The sequence below is a fragment of the Prionailurus viverrinus genome, chromosome D3 (genome assembly GCF_022837055.1).
Source record: "Prionailurus viverrinus isolate Anna chromosome D3, UM_Priviv_1.0, whole genome shotgun sequence".
Lineage (NCBI taxonomy): Eukaryota > Metazoa > Chordata > Mammalia > Carnivora > Felidae > Prionailurus > Prionailurus viverrinus.
In genome coordinates this window covers 47221007-47237407 of record NC_062572.1, presented here as the reverse complement: position 1 = coordinate 47237407, position 16401 = coordinate 47221007, and the positions used below count along the sequence as shown (strand labels likewise).

The 16401-nt window shown below is 45.1% G+C and overlaps 1 protein-coding gene across 2 annotated transcripts in view; it reads left to right on the top strand.

Moving 5' to 3' along the window:
- TMEM241 (transmembrane protein 241) overlaps positions 1-16401 on the top strand; it is a 114442-nt gene that overhangs the window by 46457 nt on the left and 51584 nt on the right. For both annotated transcript variants that reach the window (XM_047828483.1, XM_047828484.1), the window contains exons 6-11: positions 2850-2875; positions 4658-4709; positions 6551-6599; positions 7486-7531; positions 9407-9442; positions 11788-11822. In XM_047828483.1, the coding sequence (XP_047684439.1) occupies positions 2850-2875; positions 4658-4709; positions 6551-6599; positions 7486-7531; positions 9407-9442; positions 11788-11822 (244 nt within the window). The remainder of the gene's footprint in view (positions 1-2849; positions 2876-4657; positions 4710-6550; positions 6600-7485; positions 7532-9406; positions 9443-11787; positions 11823-16401) is intronic.

The following is a 16401-nucleotide window of genomic DNA, read 5'->3' as shown; positions in this document are numbered from 1 at the left end:
ATGGTAGGAATTTTCAAAGTGCAGGGAGAAAGGGCACTCCAGTCAGGCAGAGGGAGCAGCAAATGAAGGTAGTGGTTTGAAAGGGCCGGTGAGGTGCCACCGCAGGACTGGCAGGCTGGCTGTGGCAGAATAGCATCATAAAAGGTCAGCCTCTGGAGCTAGATCACCCAAACCCAAACCCTGTGACCTTGGACAAGTTAGCTAATTTCTCAGTGCCTTGGTGTCTGCATCTGTAACATATAACCTGAGACTTAATTAACCCAAAATGAAATAAGTCAATAGCTGTAGAGGGCTTAGAACAACACCGGCCCAAAGTAGGTAGCCCTCATGGTAATTTAGCTGACCCCCGGTTATGTTAGCTATTTATTGTTATTTTTGGTGGTATGCCTTTTGAGAAGTTATACTGACCCATTCAGAACACTGACGTATCACGAGGACTTATCACCGGGTGACTTTGGGACTGAGGAGCCTCAGAAGATGAACACCCTGACATCAACTCCTCAGTTGTTTTCAGAGCCCTAGGAGACGGGGCTCAATAATGCATTTATTGCTTATTTTAATATCCATATCTCAGGTTCTGGCTCCTCTGGCCAGAGGTGTTTATTTATTAAAAAAATTTTTTTAATGTTTATTTTTGAGAGAGAGAGCACACATGAGTGGAGAAGGGGTAGAGACAGAGGGAGACAGGAGATCTGAGGCAGGCCCCACATTGTCAGCGCAGAGGCTGATGTGGGGCTCTAATTCACAGAACCGCGAGATCATGACCTGAGCCAAAGTCAGACCTTTAACTGCCTGAGCCACCCAGGTGCCCCAAGACATGTTTAAAATAAAATAAAACAAGCAGTCTCTCTTCTGAGAAATGGGTGAACTGTTTCAAGCACTGTATTGATTTGCTGTCCTGTGTCAGAAGCCCCTAGACAGACACTTGCTGGGTGAACGTGTTTACTATTCATGGAAGAGCTGGGACGTGCTTTTTGTCCCTGTTTTATTGCTATTTTCCTGCCAAACTGTTGAGATGTTGATTACATTTGGTTCTTTTAATGACACATTTCCCTACTGAAGGGATAAGTGTCCCCACCAGGTGGCAGTAGAGTCAAGGTTGGCGTGGCCAGCTGAGGCAGGTTCGGCACACAGATGCAAGCCACTCCTTTGCATACAAACAAGATCTATTTATTAAAACAGTACAAACTGGATTATTTAGTAATGCATGAAAACTGAAGATAGCCTTCATAGCAAAACATGTTTCCTTGTCAGTGGTTCACGTTAAAAAAAAAATTGAGATATAATTGACATATAACATTATATTAGTTTCAGGTGTACAATATACCGGCTGGATATTTGTATGTATTGCAAAATGATCACAATAAGTCTAGTTAACATGCATCACCATAGGTAGTTATAAAATTTTTTTTCTTGTGATGAGTACTTTCAGGATCTACTCTCTTAGCAACTTTCAGATCTACGATACTGTATTAGTAACTATGGTCACCATGTTGTACGTTACATCCCCAAGACTTATTTCTTTTATAACTGGAAGTTTGTACCTTTTGAGTGCTTTAATTTTAACAGACTTTTAAAAAAATGTTTATTTATTCTTGAGAGAGAGGAAGAGAGAAACACAGAGAGAAAAAAACGCAAGTGGGGGAGGGGCAAAGGGGAAGGGGTCAGAGAATCTGAAGCGGGCTCTGTGCTGACAGTGGAGAGCCCGATGTGGGGCTCAAACTCATGAATTGTGAGATCATGCCCTGAGCCGAAGTTGGATGCTTAACTGACTGAGCCACCCAGGCACCCCGAGTGCTTCATTTTTAAACAATATGTTCATACTTCACTTTCCCTGAACTAGAGTAATAAAAACTACAGTTTGTCCTCAACTAGCAAAGTAATCCTTTTGAAATGACCAGAATTAATCTGTCATTTCCTCTATCAAATGTAGAAAAATCTATGCTTTTCCTTGCTAGAACTTTTTTCCTGAGTGCAAAGGACTAATTCCCTTTAGATGACTAATAAAAAGGGGAGGCTAAAGGTAGAGTCTGCATTAGAATTTCCTCATTTCAGAGAGCTTTAAATGCCAATTTCCCCAGTCTGCCCTTTCTCTCTTTTTGGGGGCGGTGGGGGGAGTTAACTGTTCTTTCTCCATTTTCATGTTTCTTCACTTATACATCATCCCCGAGGATTTATAACACTGCCCAGAGTCAGAGCTGGATTAATGAAAGGAAAATATAAGGAGATAGATTGGAACAGAAGTTGAACAAGAGCTTAATTTCTCTTCTTACACAGGTCACATCAATTTCTCTCTTTTTTCTTGGTGTGTAAGATATTTGAAGGCTTACCCCTGGCATCATTTTGGGGTTTTGTGAGTAAATATAATTCCAGTGGTGAGGGTAGTAAAACTGCACACCCAGAGTGCTTTGCCCAGATGATTCAACTCTGGACCTCTGAGTCATTCTTCATGTGGTCCAAGCAGAAAAAGCCCCAAGAAATACTGAGGTGCAGCAAATGCTTAAGGCCCCGATAAGCTTACTCAAAACTTATTTGCCTCTGGATCTAAATATTTCCTTTTAGGGGCGCCTGGGTGGCTTAGTCGGTTAAGCGTCCAACTTTGGCTCAGGTCATAATCTCGTGGTTCATGGGTTTGAGCCCCATGTCGGGCTCTATGCTGACAGCTCAGGGCCTGGAGCCCGCTTCGGATTCTGTGTCTCCTTGCTCTCTGCCCCTCCCGCACTCGTGCTCAATCTCTCTCTGTCTTCAATAATGAATAAACCTTAAAAACAATTAAAAATAAAATATTTTCTTTTAAGGGGAAAAAGAATTTTTAAATAGTAACTATAAGTCTCTTTATTTTCATACAGAAAACTTCTCCTGCAAAGATCTGTAGGTAAGTTTAAAAAACCCCAAAAACCCACAGCCCTCTAAAATAGAAGATTTAACCTAATTTTAACTGTTGATGATAAACTGTTGCAGATTCCTATTTGAGAGTGGACAGAATTTATTATGTACGCTCAGATACCCCTATTTTGTGTCTTATTCTAAATTTTACTCTTTCTCTCTTTGTGTATTTTTTCCCTGAAATATTCTGTTCCTAAGGGGAAAGTAACGTGTACTAGATTTTAGCTGCTGGCGCCCAAACCTTCACTAAGAGTTGTACGCTGCTGATGGGAGAAGTAAAATGGAAAACATGGGAATGACTTAAAATTTGAAAAATATTTGTTTGCAACTTAATGGGTTTTTATGATTCCCATGGTGGAAAAGTGCTGGCTGCAAGGTCAGGGATCTGAGTCGTCCTCTTGGGCCCCGGCAAAGTGACTCAGGGCAGACTTCACAGCCCTCTGTGCCTCATCGCCTCGGCTGGAACACGAACCGGGCTGGACCCTCAGGCGGTCCCTGTGCCTCCAGTGTGCTAACTGCCTTGTTCTCTAGCTGCTTCCGGCTTCCTCTACAATAGCCACGAAGCTCATTCCTGAAGATAGGAAACTAACAGACACACGGATTTAGGACTTTTTGTTTTGCTTTTATTACAGGCTGCTACTTGGAAAAAAAATAACAACAACACTGTCAGGACTCATTCTCTTGTTTAAAAGATTAGCAGGTGTTAAAGAGAGGCATTAAAACCCACTAATACCTGATATATTAAGGTATTGCTCAAGGCCCGGTTTGGTGGGAAAACCAGGCGCTGTCTCACACCTGGCTGGCCCCCATCTTCTCTCAGCCCCAAGGGCTGTCTAACACTCACTGCCTGTGGATGGGGAAGGATCCTATATTCTATAAAGTCTTCTACCATAGGTAGACACCCAGTCCATTAGAGTTCTCTTCTCCTTCCACCTGCCTCATCCTATGTGGTCCCAGAAACCCTTCCGACAGCCTCCCTCCACTCACCACACCCTTTGCCTCTGAGTGCCTTGGTAATCTGGTGCCTCGGAGTCTTCTTGAAGCCATTTGTGTGCCTTCTTAAGAGTTGGCAAGGCTTTAGGATGGGGATGGGCTGGAGTGGAGGACCTTCCTCTGACTCAGGATGTTCCCTGTCATCCTGACCTTCCCAGGGTTGTGAGGTCCCAGCTCTGAGGAGTCCTCTGTACCGGTTCCCCTGCCTCGGTCCAGCCGGCCATGCGGGGTGGGTTATATGCATATTTGGCAGGAATGCCGTCTGAGTGACGTTGGGTCCTTTCAGGATTTCATATCAGGAGGCACATGATGTACATCTGCCCTCTCATTGGACATGTTAAGTTTGATCACTTGGCGAAGGTGCTGCACCCAAGGTTTTAATGTGCTTTCTTTTGCCCAAGTGCTAGAACTACAGCCTGATTGCCCAGTTTTCCACTAGTGTATTTTTGGGCATCTGCAGTTTGAAAAAAATCTCCTTTTATTATCTATTTCATCGGCATCCTGTTTTTCTCCAGTGAGCCAGCTGTGGTTTTACAAATGCCTGTGTCTGGGGAAAGGCCAGCTGAGCACCGGGGAAGAAACTGTCTGGTCACCAGTGGAGCACATGGTTGACAACTACCTACTGGGGTTCTCAGAGGAGGGACGGGGGAACGGGGCTTGGTCTCGCAGGGTCTTGGCCTCATCCGTGCTCCACTCGATGTGTTTCAATCTCCACAGTCTCTGGGAAACACTTTGATGTTGAAAAGTGAAGCTGCCTGTTTTATCTCCCTTTGCACAGTGCCCTCTTCCTCCTGGCTGCTGCAGGATGCCTCCCCTTCAATGACTCCCAGGTCAGTTCAAGTGCATTCATTTTGCCTTCCAAGTGTCTTTTACTCTCTGAAGCTTGCATGTATGAGCAGAACTTTCTAGTCCTTCCTCCTAGAATCAGAAGAACCCTAGTCTGTACAAATGCATTTCAAAGCTTCCGGGCCGGTACCTCTTGGCCAGGTTAACATCTTTTCCTCAGGCTATTGCCTTCTCCCCAAGGCTGTGGCAATGCAGCAGAGTTCTGGCCTGTGGGTGCTGTGGTGGGTGCAGTCTGCCCTCTGTAGGTGCTTGGAGGACCCACAAGCCAGTGCCCAAGTTGCCTTAGCCTCATGCATTGAGGCAAAGTTGATTTTCCCCCTCAGCCAAGGGCCTCATCTGTAGAGTGATTTTCCCTTTGTTATCCTGAGTTTTTCTTTATTAGGCACTGAGGACCCACCCCTACCCCCCAGTACTGTCATCTCATTAGTGGGTCTCTTTTCTTTCTTTTCTCCCCCAGCAATTATTAAGTCCCCATCAAGTGTCAGGCATTGAGCCAGGCTGTGGGGACACAAAGAAGAATTGTCTTCATCCAGGCAGAGTCTAGACAGAGCGAAGGGGAGGGGGACAGATAGTAAACAGATAATTACAACACAGGGAGGCCAGAGCTCTGTCCTGGGGAGATACGGGATGTTGTGAGGCACCTAAGAAGACTCAGGGACCCAGAAAGGAGGAATAGCTAACAATTATAGGGAGCTATCTATGTGCCAGGCTCTGTGCCAATGTTTTACAAGTCTTATTTTATTTAAAATCTCACAGTGTTATGAGGAAAGGGACTATTATTATCTCCGCTACAGAGCTAAAGAATAATGAGGCCCCAGGGCACCTGGGTGGCTCAGTCAGTTGAGCGTTCAGCTCTTGATTTTGACTTGGGTCATGATCTCACAGTTTGTGAGTTCACACCCCGCGTTGGGCTCTGTGCTGACAGTGAGGAGCCTGCTTGGGATTCTCTGTCTTCCTCTCTCTCTTCCCCTCCTCACTTATGCTCTCTTTTTCTCAAAAATAAATAAATATTTTAAAAAGAAAAGAATAATGAGGCCCCAAAGGTCCCCAGCTAATGAATAAGTGGGGATTTTAGAACTGATACCAGATGTATCTGGTATGATAGCCCTGCTCTGCTATCGGACCAAAATCTTGAAGGGTGAGGAGGAGTTGGGTAGGAGAACAAAGCAGGTGTGGGCACAGTCCTGGAGCTGTTCTGAGTATTCTGTGATTCGAATTTAGTGAGCACATCTTATGTGCATGCCTCTGTGCCAATTCCTGCCCTGTGGGAATTTACAGTCTAGTGGATGGTAGAGAAAGAGACAGGTGACAAGTGAAATAGAGCATGTCAGATGAGATAAGCTTCTGTGGAGAAAAATAAGGAAGGGAAGAAGAGAGGGAGTGCCCCCCCCCAAGTTGGTGGAGGGGGAGCATTCATGCTTGGGGAAGTGCAAATTCTTTCCCTGGAGGGGGTACAGTAGATAGGACTGGGCTTGTCAGAGAGATCCTTGGGTGTCATGAGTTTGAAGTTAATCCTAAAGTCCCTGGGGGACTGGTGAATGATTTTAAGCCATAGGCAACACCATTGGATTAGCCTTTTAGAGACAGTGTGAGGACAGTGTGGAGAATGGGGCAAGGGGTGCTGGAGACAAAGAGCCCTGTTAGGAAGATTTTGTAAGCAACCAGCTGAGAAATGAGGACGGACTGGCCCAAGACCCCGAGAGTCCTGTTGTGGAACCCTTGCTTGGCACTGTGCATCTGTTATTTAGGGTTTCCAAGTGCTATGCTGGATCCTGTTTGTCTATACTTACAGCCGCTTTTTTTTTTTTTTAATCCTGTGTTACAGTTTGATCCAGATGGATATTGCTGGGCTGTAATTCACTTATTCTGTGTAGGTAAGTTTTAAAAGAATGCTTACTTAAATAATTGAGGCTTATTATTTTGACCTTATCATATATGTCCACTTTTCAGTGACTCTGAGCAATAGGAAGATTAAAGACCAGGTGTCCATGGGAATCTACCCCCAAAACCACGGGCACACTTTACACACTGTATGTATGTTCGCCAATTTGACAATAAATTATATTAAAAATAAAAATTTAAAAAAAGACCAGGTGTCAGGATTAAAATTACATGGGCATTTTCTGATCTGATTTTCCTGTTTTGGAGTTTTCTTCAAATATTTTCATTTCTAATATAGTCTCCTCTTTTTCTCGACAAACATTAATTAAGTCACCATGGCTCGGGCCCCACTTGCTCAAGTCTACTTGGGACATGCCGGTTGGTGTTCTCAAAAAGTGGTGAGGGAGATCCAGAAGTTTGGGTCAGAAACACCCTCTTTCAGCAGTATACCCGAAGAAAAGCAAGGGAGGGAAATAAAAAGCCTGTCTGACTTTATTTCAAATCATACGCTCAGTGTTTCCTGTCTGCTGTCGTGGAGGAAAAGCAGTGCCCTGACTTTGTTACACACAGTTCAGAGATCCAGTGTTTCTTTCTCCTGGGCACCCTGCAAAGGAAGCCGAAAGCTTCCTGTTAATTGTCTCCTTTTGCTGATCACGAGCCTTCCTGGCCCAGCACTCTTCGGTACTGAACTTTTATCACAGGGATTGTGGCTTTCACATCCTGGAGCCCTCCAGTGTTGTTGTCGCCCCCTGTCGGCTGTGGATGTCCCTCGTGGGAAGGGCGGCCCTTGTCCATGTGGTTTTCATGCCTCCCTGGAATTGCCTGTAGCCCTTTATGCAGAATGCCCTGTGCCAGTAACACCCATTGCTTCGTTTTCAGGGGCTTATAAGATATTGCAGAAGTCCTGGAAACCCAATGCGTTAAGGTAAACTTTAAAATTTTTTTAAAGTTTGTTTTATTTTTTTGAGAGAGAGATAGAGAGCAAGCAGGGGAGGGGCAGAGAGAGAGGGAGGCAGAATCCCAAGCAGGCTCCCACACTGTCAGCACAGAGCCCCAAGGGGGTCGGAACCCACAAGCCGTGAGATCATGACCTGAGCTGAAATCAAGAATCGGACACTCAACTGATTGCACCACCCAGGCAACGCTAAAGTAAAATTTAATTAATTCATTTATTTTTTTTAATGCTTATTTATTTTTGAGAGAGATAGAGACAGAGTGTGAGCTGCGGAGGGCGAGAGAGAGGGGGAGACATAGATTCTGAAGCAGGCTCTACAGAGCTCGATGTGGGGCTCAAACTCATGAACTGTGAGATCATGACCTGAGCCAAAATCAGATGCTTAACCAACTGAGCCACCCAGGTGCCCTAAGGTAAACTTTTAAAGTGTGGTGAGTTCTTGTTTGGTTAAAGCAAAGAGGTGAGGCCCATAGTGTCGTGAGCTTGTTCTGTTCAGCCAGAAACTCTGCAAGTCTGGGTTGTGGTCAGGGCACAGCAGCCTGGGGCCCCCAAAGCCATTTGTCCTGCTGTTGGGCTGTTCCAGGCGGGGTCCACCAGCACCTGATCGTACCAATGATGTTTGAAGAGCCGGGGGGTCCTCTACCCTCTCCCTTCAGAGGCAGCGTTCAGATGACATTTTTATAAAAATTGTGTGACTTGCTGCTTTGGGCCCTAGTTAACTTCTTCCAACTCAGAGACCAACTCTTTTTTCTGGTTTCTTCAGCCCCTTCCTAACTTGACTTTGTTTAGACCCAGAAATTCCCCAGTCTGTTCTGGGGTAAAATGAAGCCTCTATTATGGGCAGTCAACATACCAGCCTTGGCAAATGTAAATGGAAGAGACAGGAGTCCCGGTGTGAGTTGGGCTGCAGCTGGGAGGTCAGAGGCCCTCGACTGGCCTCACTGGCCTCTCGGTTTCAGGGCCTGCTGGTGGGCCTGAAGGCAAGGACCCCTGGGAGAGGGTTATGCTCGGAGGCTGTGACTTGGGTCCCTAAAGCACCTTTCCTTTTTTTAATGAAGTGTTTCTGCAGCAAGAAGCCAGTGGAGTTGCCAGATAAAATACAGAATGCCCAGTTAAATTTGAATTTCAGATAAGTAGTGATCCTTTTTTTAGTGTAGCTATGTCCCAGGCAATATTTGGAGCATACTTAAACATGATTCTTTATCTGAGATTCAGATTTATTTGGGTGTCCTATATTTTTACTGGTCAAATATGGCAGCCCCAGGAGTCAGTCCAGTGGCCTGAGAGTTAACATTCCTTTTTAAGGAGGCAAAATACATGTAGAAGATAATCTGCCACAGGTGAACATGTGTGTGATAGCACCAAACTAGGAAACGGGTTTTAAAAATGAGCCAGGGGCGCCTGGGTGGCTCAGTCGGTTAAGTGTACGACTTCTGTTCAGATCATGATCTCGAGGTCCTTGAGTTTGAGCCCCGCATTGGGCTCTGTGCTAACAGCTCAGAGCCTGGAGCCTACTTCTGATTCTGTGTGTGTGTGTGTGTGTGTGTGTGTGTGTGTGTCTCTCTCTCTGACCCTCCCCCACTCACACTCTGTCTCTCTCTCTCTCTCTCTCTCTCTCTCTCTCAAAAATAAATAAACATTAAAAAATTTTTTTTAAATGAGCCAGGAACTAATTTTGAATATACTCGTTTGGTATACTCGTTATACCATTTATTGACAATTTTTAAATGTAGAAACTTAACCATAAATATAATTTATTAGTAGAAGGTGACTATTTTGTGTATGTAAAACACTTCTACTATTTCACATGTTTTATCTTTTTTTTTCTTTTTTCTCATTCCTTAGTGACATTGACCAGCAGTACTTAAACTACATGTTCAGGTAAAATATAATTTACATTTTCAAAGAACAACTCACGTCTTTCTGGCGCTAATGGATTTTTATTTTCCAATATTTTGATTCTGAGCCGATGCGCCTACCAGAAAGGCAAGCTAAATAATTTGTGAGATGACTTAAAGTCGAGGAAACCAAATCGTAGTTCTGTCCGTAGACTAGGCAAGAGGGACCTCTGTCTGGCTCCATACTTCAGAAGGCCATGCTTCTCCCCATGGCTTATGGAGTCTGTAAGGCTAAGGGGACATTTCTTCCCAGGGCCCATACCCTCCTTTCTAGCCTGGGATCTAGAATTCCCTGCTCAATTGGTCCCGAGCTTGATTCCAAGGCCTCCTTGGGTCTGTCTTCCCAACTCTTTCCTAGACCCAAGAAGTGTCCAAAACCAGGCTGTTAGTGGGGGAGGAGGGTGTGCATGGAGGGTGGATTTGCAGGCTGATGTGTCCACACACAAGCGTGTGAGGCCTCAGTGTGCTGGAAGGAGCCTGGGGTGGAAAGAGAAGGGGGCTCACTGGGAGCCAGGAGCCAGAGGCTGGATCTGTCCATGCGACCACATTCTGATATGAAGCTCTAAGAACTCCAAGAATTCTGAGTTCTAATCCAGGCTTCCAGGTTGTTTTGAAGGTATATTTATTTATTAAGATAGAATGAAGTTTGAAGCTTGATTTATAATATTTAAATATGGTATATGGACTGTTGTTCATATACCATTGGCGAAAGCCAAGCAAAGAATAGGGCTCTGTCAGCTAAATAGAACAGCTGCCTAGTGTTTTTGGAGGTTAGTGGTCGCTGACTGGGACCTAGCTGAGAAGGAGCATGAGCTCTGCCATGGAGAGCCCAAGTTTGCACGAATGCAGCCATGCTTGGGAAGATGACCCGGGCCGGGGATGTGCCTCTCAGCATTTGGTCATGCTGATTTCTGCAGGAAGTTCATCTTAAAACGTTCAACATGAGCTGTACTCTCCATCTGCAGATAAAGCTCATAAATATCAGTTTATTAAAATGCCTTTTTTGAAAGGATCCACTCCAAGCATGGCTATAGGCCTCTTTTGTACTCTGCTGAAAACAATCATTAGTTCCACTCTGCCCAGACATACCAGCAGCCTTTTCAAGAGATTCTTCTGAAAATGCAGAAGGCTCTTGATGTTTAAAATGTTTCCGTGACATCAGAACACGCTGGCAGTTCTTTTTCTCCCCAGAACTTATTATAGTCTGCTCGAGTGGCAAAGGAATAAGGGGATGGAAAAGTGAGCCTCTGTGACCCCTGACTCATTCTTCTGTCAGCCCAGCTCCTTCCCCTCCAGTAAGGACACTCATTGCCTGTGAGCCTGGTGCCAAAGGCTTCCTGGCTGGGCCTGCCCCGCACCCCACTGAAGAAGCCACGATTCTGTTTCCAAGGATTTCAGTACAAGTGATGAAGATATGTGAATCAGAACGAGGGCTGCCGTTCAGTTTCCTGTGGGCACTGGACACTGAGGCCATCAGCACCCAGAGAACTGGGATCCTTCAGATCCCTAAGGCAGCTGTGCTGGTCTGTCAGCCAGAAGCTCTGCCTGACAGAGCCAACAACTGGTTTGATTTCCCTTTAAAAAAAAAAAAATGTAAGCTTATTTATTTTGAGAGAGAAAGAGAGAGAGAGCACAAGCAGGGGAGAGGCAGAGACAGAGAGAATCCCAAGCAGGGTCCACACTACCAGCGTAGAGCCCAACGCAGGGCTTGAACTCATGAGCCACGAGATCATGACCTGAGCTGAAGTCGGACGCTTAACCGACTGAACCACCCAGGCGCTCTCCTGGAAAGTCTTTTTTAAGTAGACTCCATGTCCAACTCCATGTCCATGTGAAACTTGAACTCATGACCCCGAGATTAAGAGTCACGTGCTCTACCGACTGAGCCAGCCAGGTGCCCCCTGGGAATTTAATTTACCCTCTACAAATTTAATTTTGTGGCAAAAGTAGATTCAGCTCACACCCAACAGCTATTTTTTTAGATTGCAGCCTATTTGTAATTCACAGTTTGCTTTGTTTAGCTTACAAATATTCTTGGAAGATTAGGTGAGTGTGATAATTCTTGGTGGCATGGATGACCTCAGAGTGGGGCATAGATCCTCCGTCCGTCACGGGGTACGTTCAACCCTCTTGTCAAAATCTGAGGCATCTTAGGAGATTCTCACCCTCTCACTGACAGGTTGGATTTAGGCAGAATGAGACCATTCAGTGCAGATAATTTGCATTTAGGCTAATTTCACTCTTTCCAAGTAGAATGGGTGGAAATGTACGTTGTGATTTTTCAGTGCTGGGAAAGACTTCTTCACTGCTCTGCTGTTTCTTTTTCAGTGTGGTGCTCCTGGCAGTTGCATCTCATCCGACAGGTAAGTCGGACTGTTTTATGTGGCCCATTCAACCCAGTGCTCTGACACCGCACCCTCCCCACCCCCTTATTATCCCTAAGGGACGTTTTATAAGAGAATGTGGTTTGCCTTCAGGATGGAAGCTCAGGGGTTAGGCACGGCCCACATACTTGAACCTGGTCTCAAGGACCCATTGTGGATTTATCACCCATGAATTTATTCTTAGCCTTTCTTCAATTTTGTTGTCTGTGTTTTCATCTGGTGTGATCTCAGATGTACAGACAGGCTTATTATCTGCCGGATAAACTAGTGCTCACCTTCTCCACTTCTAAAGTTCCTTCTTCAAACATCCAGAATCGCTCTTCAATCCTAGTGCTAAAGGATTTGGTCAGAAAGTTTAAATTCACCCTGCTTCTAATTGACCTCCTTTCATACCTTTTTATCGTATATTAGCCTGCAATATTCAAGATTCCTGATTAAGGAAGTCAAGTTTTAAAGCTTACCTTTACCTTGTTGCTGCCTTGGTTACTCTATAGTGGTTTTTCAGATTCAGGAATTGCCCACAATACTCTATTCCATCATGGTTTTTTACCGTTTTGAAGTTGGTGCCAAAGATAACGAAATAGTATCTGTGTGCAGTATGGCTGGAAATACGTGTTTTCTTGGCCATGCTCCTTAAACTAATGTTTGTTGGCCATTTGCTGTGCATGAGACATTTCCCGAGCTCTCAGAGTCTCAGTTAAAATGAGAAAGGTGAACCGGGTTGTTTCTAAGGCCCTTTCTAGCTCCTATGGTGCCCAAAACAATGAAAGGTTTCTGTTGGTGCTTTTAGCTGCTTCAGACTCGGAATTAGTATCTTGAGGGAACTGTCGAGAGTGACTCAGTGTTTCTAGATTGTATGTGACCCATCCAAACCGTGCCTCATGAGGATAATTTGAATTACCTTTTTCTCAATGCATTAGTCTACACTTGCCCACACTGATGCGCATCTATTTTCTGCCCGTTCCCACAGTCTGGTGTTATCTCCAGACTCTGAGGTTTGCTGTGGAGTGCTCTCTGCACTCTCATGTGTTGAAAGCCTATCCTTTGTAAAATAAAAATCATATGGACCCCGTGGTGTTGACCCTGAACAATCTGCTCACCCATACTGCTGGTTGTCTGCCTTTACATGCGCTCTTGTCATTCTTTTGCACGGCCAGGAGGTTGCCACCCACCAGACATTGCAGAGCCCCCTAAGGAACCTCCCCTTTGAGATGTGTTTCAGTCAAAGCCTTTGGAAAGTTCACTGGTTCTGCTTGGTTTGCATGCTTATTGCTCCCTGAGTGATTACTGTTAGATTTGGGCAAATGGTTCTCACCTCAAGAAATCCCTCAGCCTTTCAACCAAGAGGTGATGCTTGTTCGTTGTTACTCATGATTCTCAGAGCTGGAAGGAATCTTAGTGATTATCCTTGGTGCTGTCATATTTTACAAATGAGGAAATTGAAGCCCAGAGCAGTTAAGGGATATGGCCAAGATGGTGCAGGGGAGGTGAATAGCAGAGAGAGACTGGAGTTTAGGTCTCCTGACCCTTCTCTCAGGTTTTTCTTTTTAAATGCTTCTTTTTCAGTGATTCTACAGTTTATTATAAAGTCTCTGGAGTGAGTGAATACCTTCAGTGTTACTAAACTTCCTCGTGGAGCTTCTCTTGGTTTCGATGAGTTTTTGGGGTGATAGTGGGGTTCATGGGGGTCTGGAGCCCATGACCAAGAAAGAATTCTTGAAGACATCTTTGGTGCAAAAAGGTGATTTTACTCAAGCATGGAGACAGGACCCGTGGGCAGAAAGAGCTGCCCAGGGACCATGAAGAGAGACTGGTTATATACTATGGAGTTGGGGAGGTAAAGTCCATGGGAAGTTTCTAGTGAGCTTTTCGTATGCTGAAGAAGACTCCCAGGATAGTGGAGGCCTGGCTATTGTCAAGCTAAGGTTGTTTTTCCCTCTAGCAAAGCATTAACATTAAAACAGTAGGAAGTTCCTGGAAAAACGTTTTACTCTGCCAGCCTCAAGTGTTTGTCAAGGGGCTGCAGGTTATAAGGAAATTTAGTTCTATCTGCCATTTCCTTCTGCCTTTGATTCCCACATCACTATGGAGGGGTAATGGAGACTTAGGTCCTGCAGGACTATGATCTCTATCAGTTAACCATTTGTTTTTTCCCTTTCCTTCATTCTTGGGCAGCCAAGGAGTGGGAGGAATATCACACATATCCCACCTGGGGGTTGGGGGGTGGGCAGGGCTGCGGCCTGTCAGCTTGCCTTATGCTCCCTCATCAGTTTGAGGGCCATTTTGTCTACCAGTTTCTGAGCACAGTGATGCTGGTAATAGTTTATACGGTTTGGCCAGCAATCCCACATTTCATCTTGAGTTATTGCTAAACTTTTTAGGTCAATGCAAGAATATCTTGGGTACTTATTTACTCTCTGGGAACACAAAGTGGTCAGTAGCCTATGGTTGCAGAATGGCCTAGGCAGAAGAGTAATTTAAAATAGGCCCCTCGGGGCACCTAGGTGGCTCAGTCTGGATAAGCATCAGACTTTGGCTCAGGTCACGATCTCATGGTTTGTGAGTTCGAGCCCATGTCAGGCTCTGTGCTGACAGCTCAGAGCCTGGAGTGTGCTTTGGATTCTGTGTCTCCCTCTCTCTCTGCTCCTCCTCTGTTCACGCTCTCTTTCTCTCTGTCTCACACACAAAAAAATTAAACATTCAAAAAAAATTTTTTTTTAAATAGGCCCCAGATTTTTTTTTTTCCGAGGTGATGAAAGTGTTCTGGAATTTGCTGGTGGTGATGGTGTACAACTCTGTTAATATGCTAAAAACCACTGGATTGTGCACTTTATTTTTTTTAAATGTTTATTTTTGAGAGAGAGAGAGACAGAGAGAGAGAGACAGAGAGAGACAGCATGAGCAGGGGAGGAACAGAGAGAGAGGGAGACACAGAACTCGAAGCAGGCTCCAGGCTCCGTGCTGTCAGCACAGAGCCCAACGTGGGGCTCGAAGTCATGAACCATGAGATCATGACCTGAGCTGAAGTCAGACGCTCAACCAACTGACCCACCCAGGAGCCCCTTTAGAAGGGTGAATTATATCTCAATTAAAAAAAAATGTATAGGGCATCAAAAACAAAAACAAAAACAAATCACTCTTATTTGAGAACCTGTTTAGAACTCAGTTATACCAGAAAAAGATATTTACAACAATGAATTTTCCTTCAGATTATATTCAAAAACAACAACAACAACTGAATGGACGTCAGATACTCACCCCCATTCATTCTGCAGGTTTTGACTGCACAGTATGGTGAATGGCTGAGGATGAGTCTGTGGTGGGCAGCTCAGGGAGTTGTAACTCCCATGGGGTTCATCAGAGAGAGGCTCTGTATGCTTCCCTGGAAGGACTCCTGCATGCAAGTTTGTGCATTGTGGTTTTCAGGTAGTGGAGGTGATTATCTTTGCAGGGGCCAGATAAAGAAAGTTGGGCTCCTGAGAAGGATTTTGCTGGCCTGTGAGACTGGCTGTGACCCTGGTGTCAACAGCTGAGGTGGCCTTGGCCTCCCTTGCTGCAGGTGGCTGAGGCTCCCAGTGAAGGGATGCCCCAGAGCTGTAGGGTTCAGGAATCCTTCTGGCCTCAGTAGCCATCATAGCAGGGCTCTGGCAAAGGCCCCGGTGAAGGTGTGTGTGTGTGGAGTTATATACAGACTGGCGGCAGCCTTCTGGAAGAAGCCCAAGATTTCCATCTGTACCAGCACCAAGTTCAGCTTTTAATCCATGAGCAGCCCAGGGAAACACTGTAAAACCACACCTACTTCTGTGTTGTGACGGTACTCTGTGTGTGGTCACCATGATCCCGTTTGCTGCTTTCTTAGAACTTCTACAAATTGTGTGCCAAGGGGCCTTAAAGATGTGTGTGGCCGTTTCTCTTTTCCCCTCTGGTCAGTGGAGTGCCATTGACTTGAAACCTTAGTATCAAGGGGCTGGCCCTTAAGTGCCTGCTTGACTCGGGGCTGTTGAGTAAGCAAAACAATCCTGACTAGAGTAGGGAGGCTGTTTGTGAAAACCACATGAAAGTCACTGTCTAGGTTTTGATTCGCTTTAACTTTTCGAAACTCTCAGGGTTGCCACACACTGTTGTGGTCTAGCCAAACAGTGCCCTGCCCTTTGAAGTTGGGCAGTGCACAACATGAGCAGCTGTAAGCAGCGACTTGTTGCTTCAAAAAGCACTCAGGCACAGTACAATGGTTATATTTGTTTGGTAGAGTGGATAATTCAAGCAGATAGGTATATTAAGGTAGAAATCTGGTATGAGAGATGATGGAAGCTCAGAATCTAGAAGAGAACCAGGGGATCAGTTTTTCTCAGCTTTGTAAACCCAAGTCAATTACCCTAAACTCTTTGATGGGTCCTGGTGATGTTTTCTCATAGCAGTCTACAATTATTAAAGAGTTTACGCAAATAAAACACCTGAGGAAAATACCTCTCCTCCAGAGGTATTCGAGGACTGCTGTGATGGGGGAGCTCCAATTCCTTCCAATTCGTTAGCTTTCTCATTGTACCCATGAGTAGTC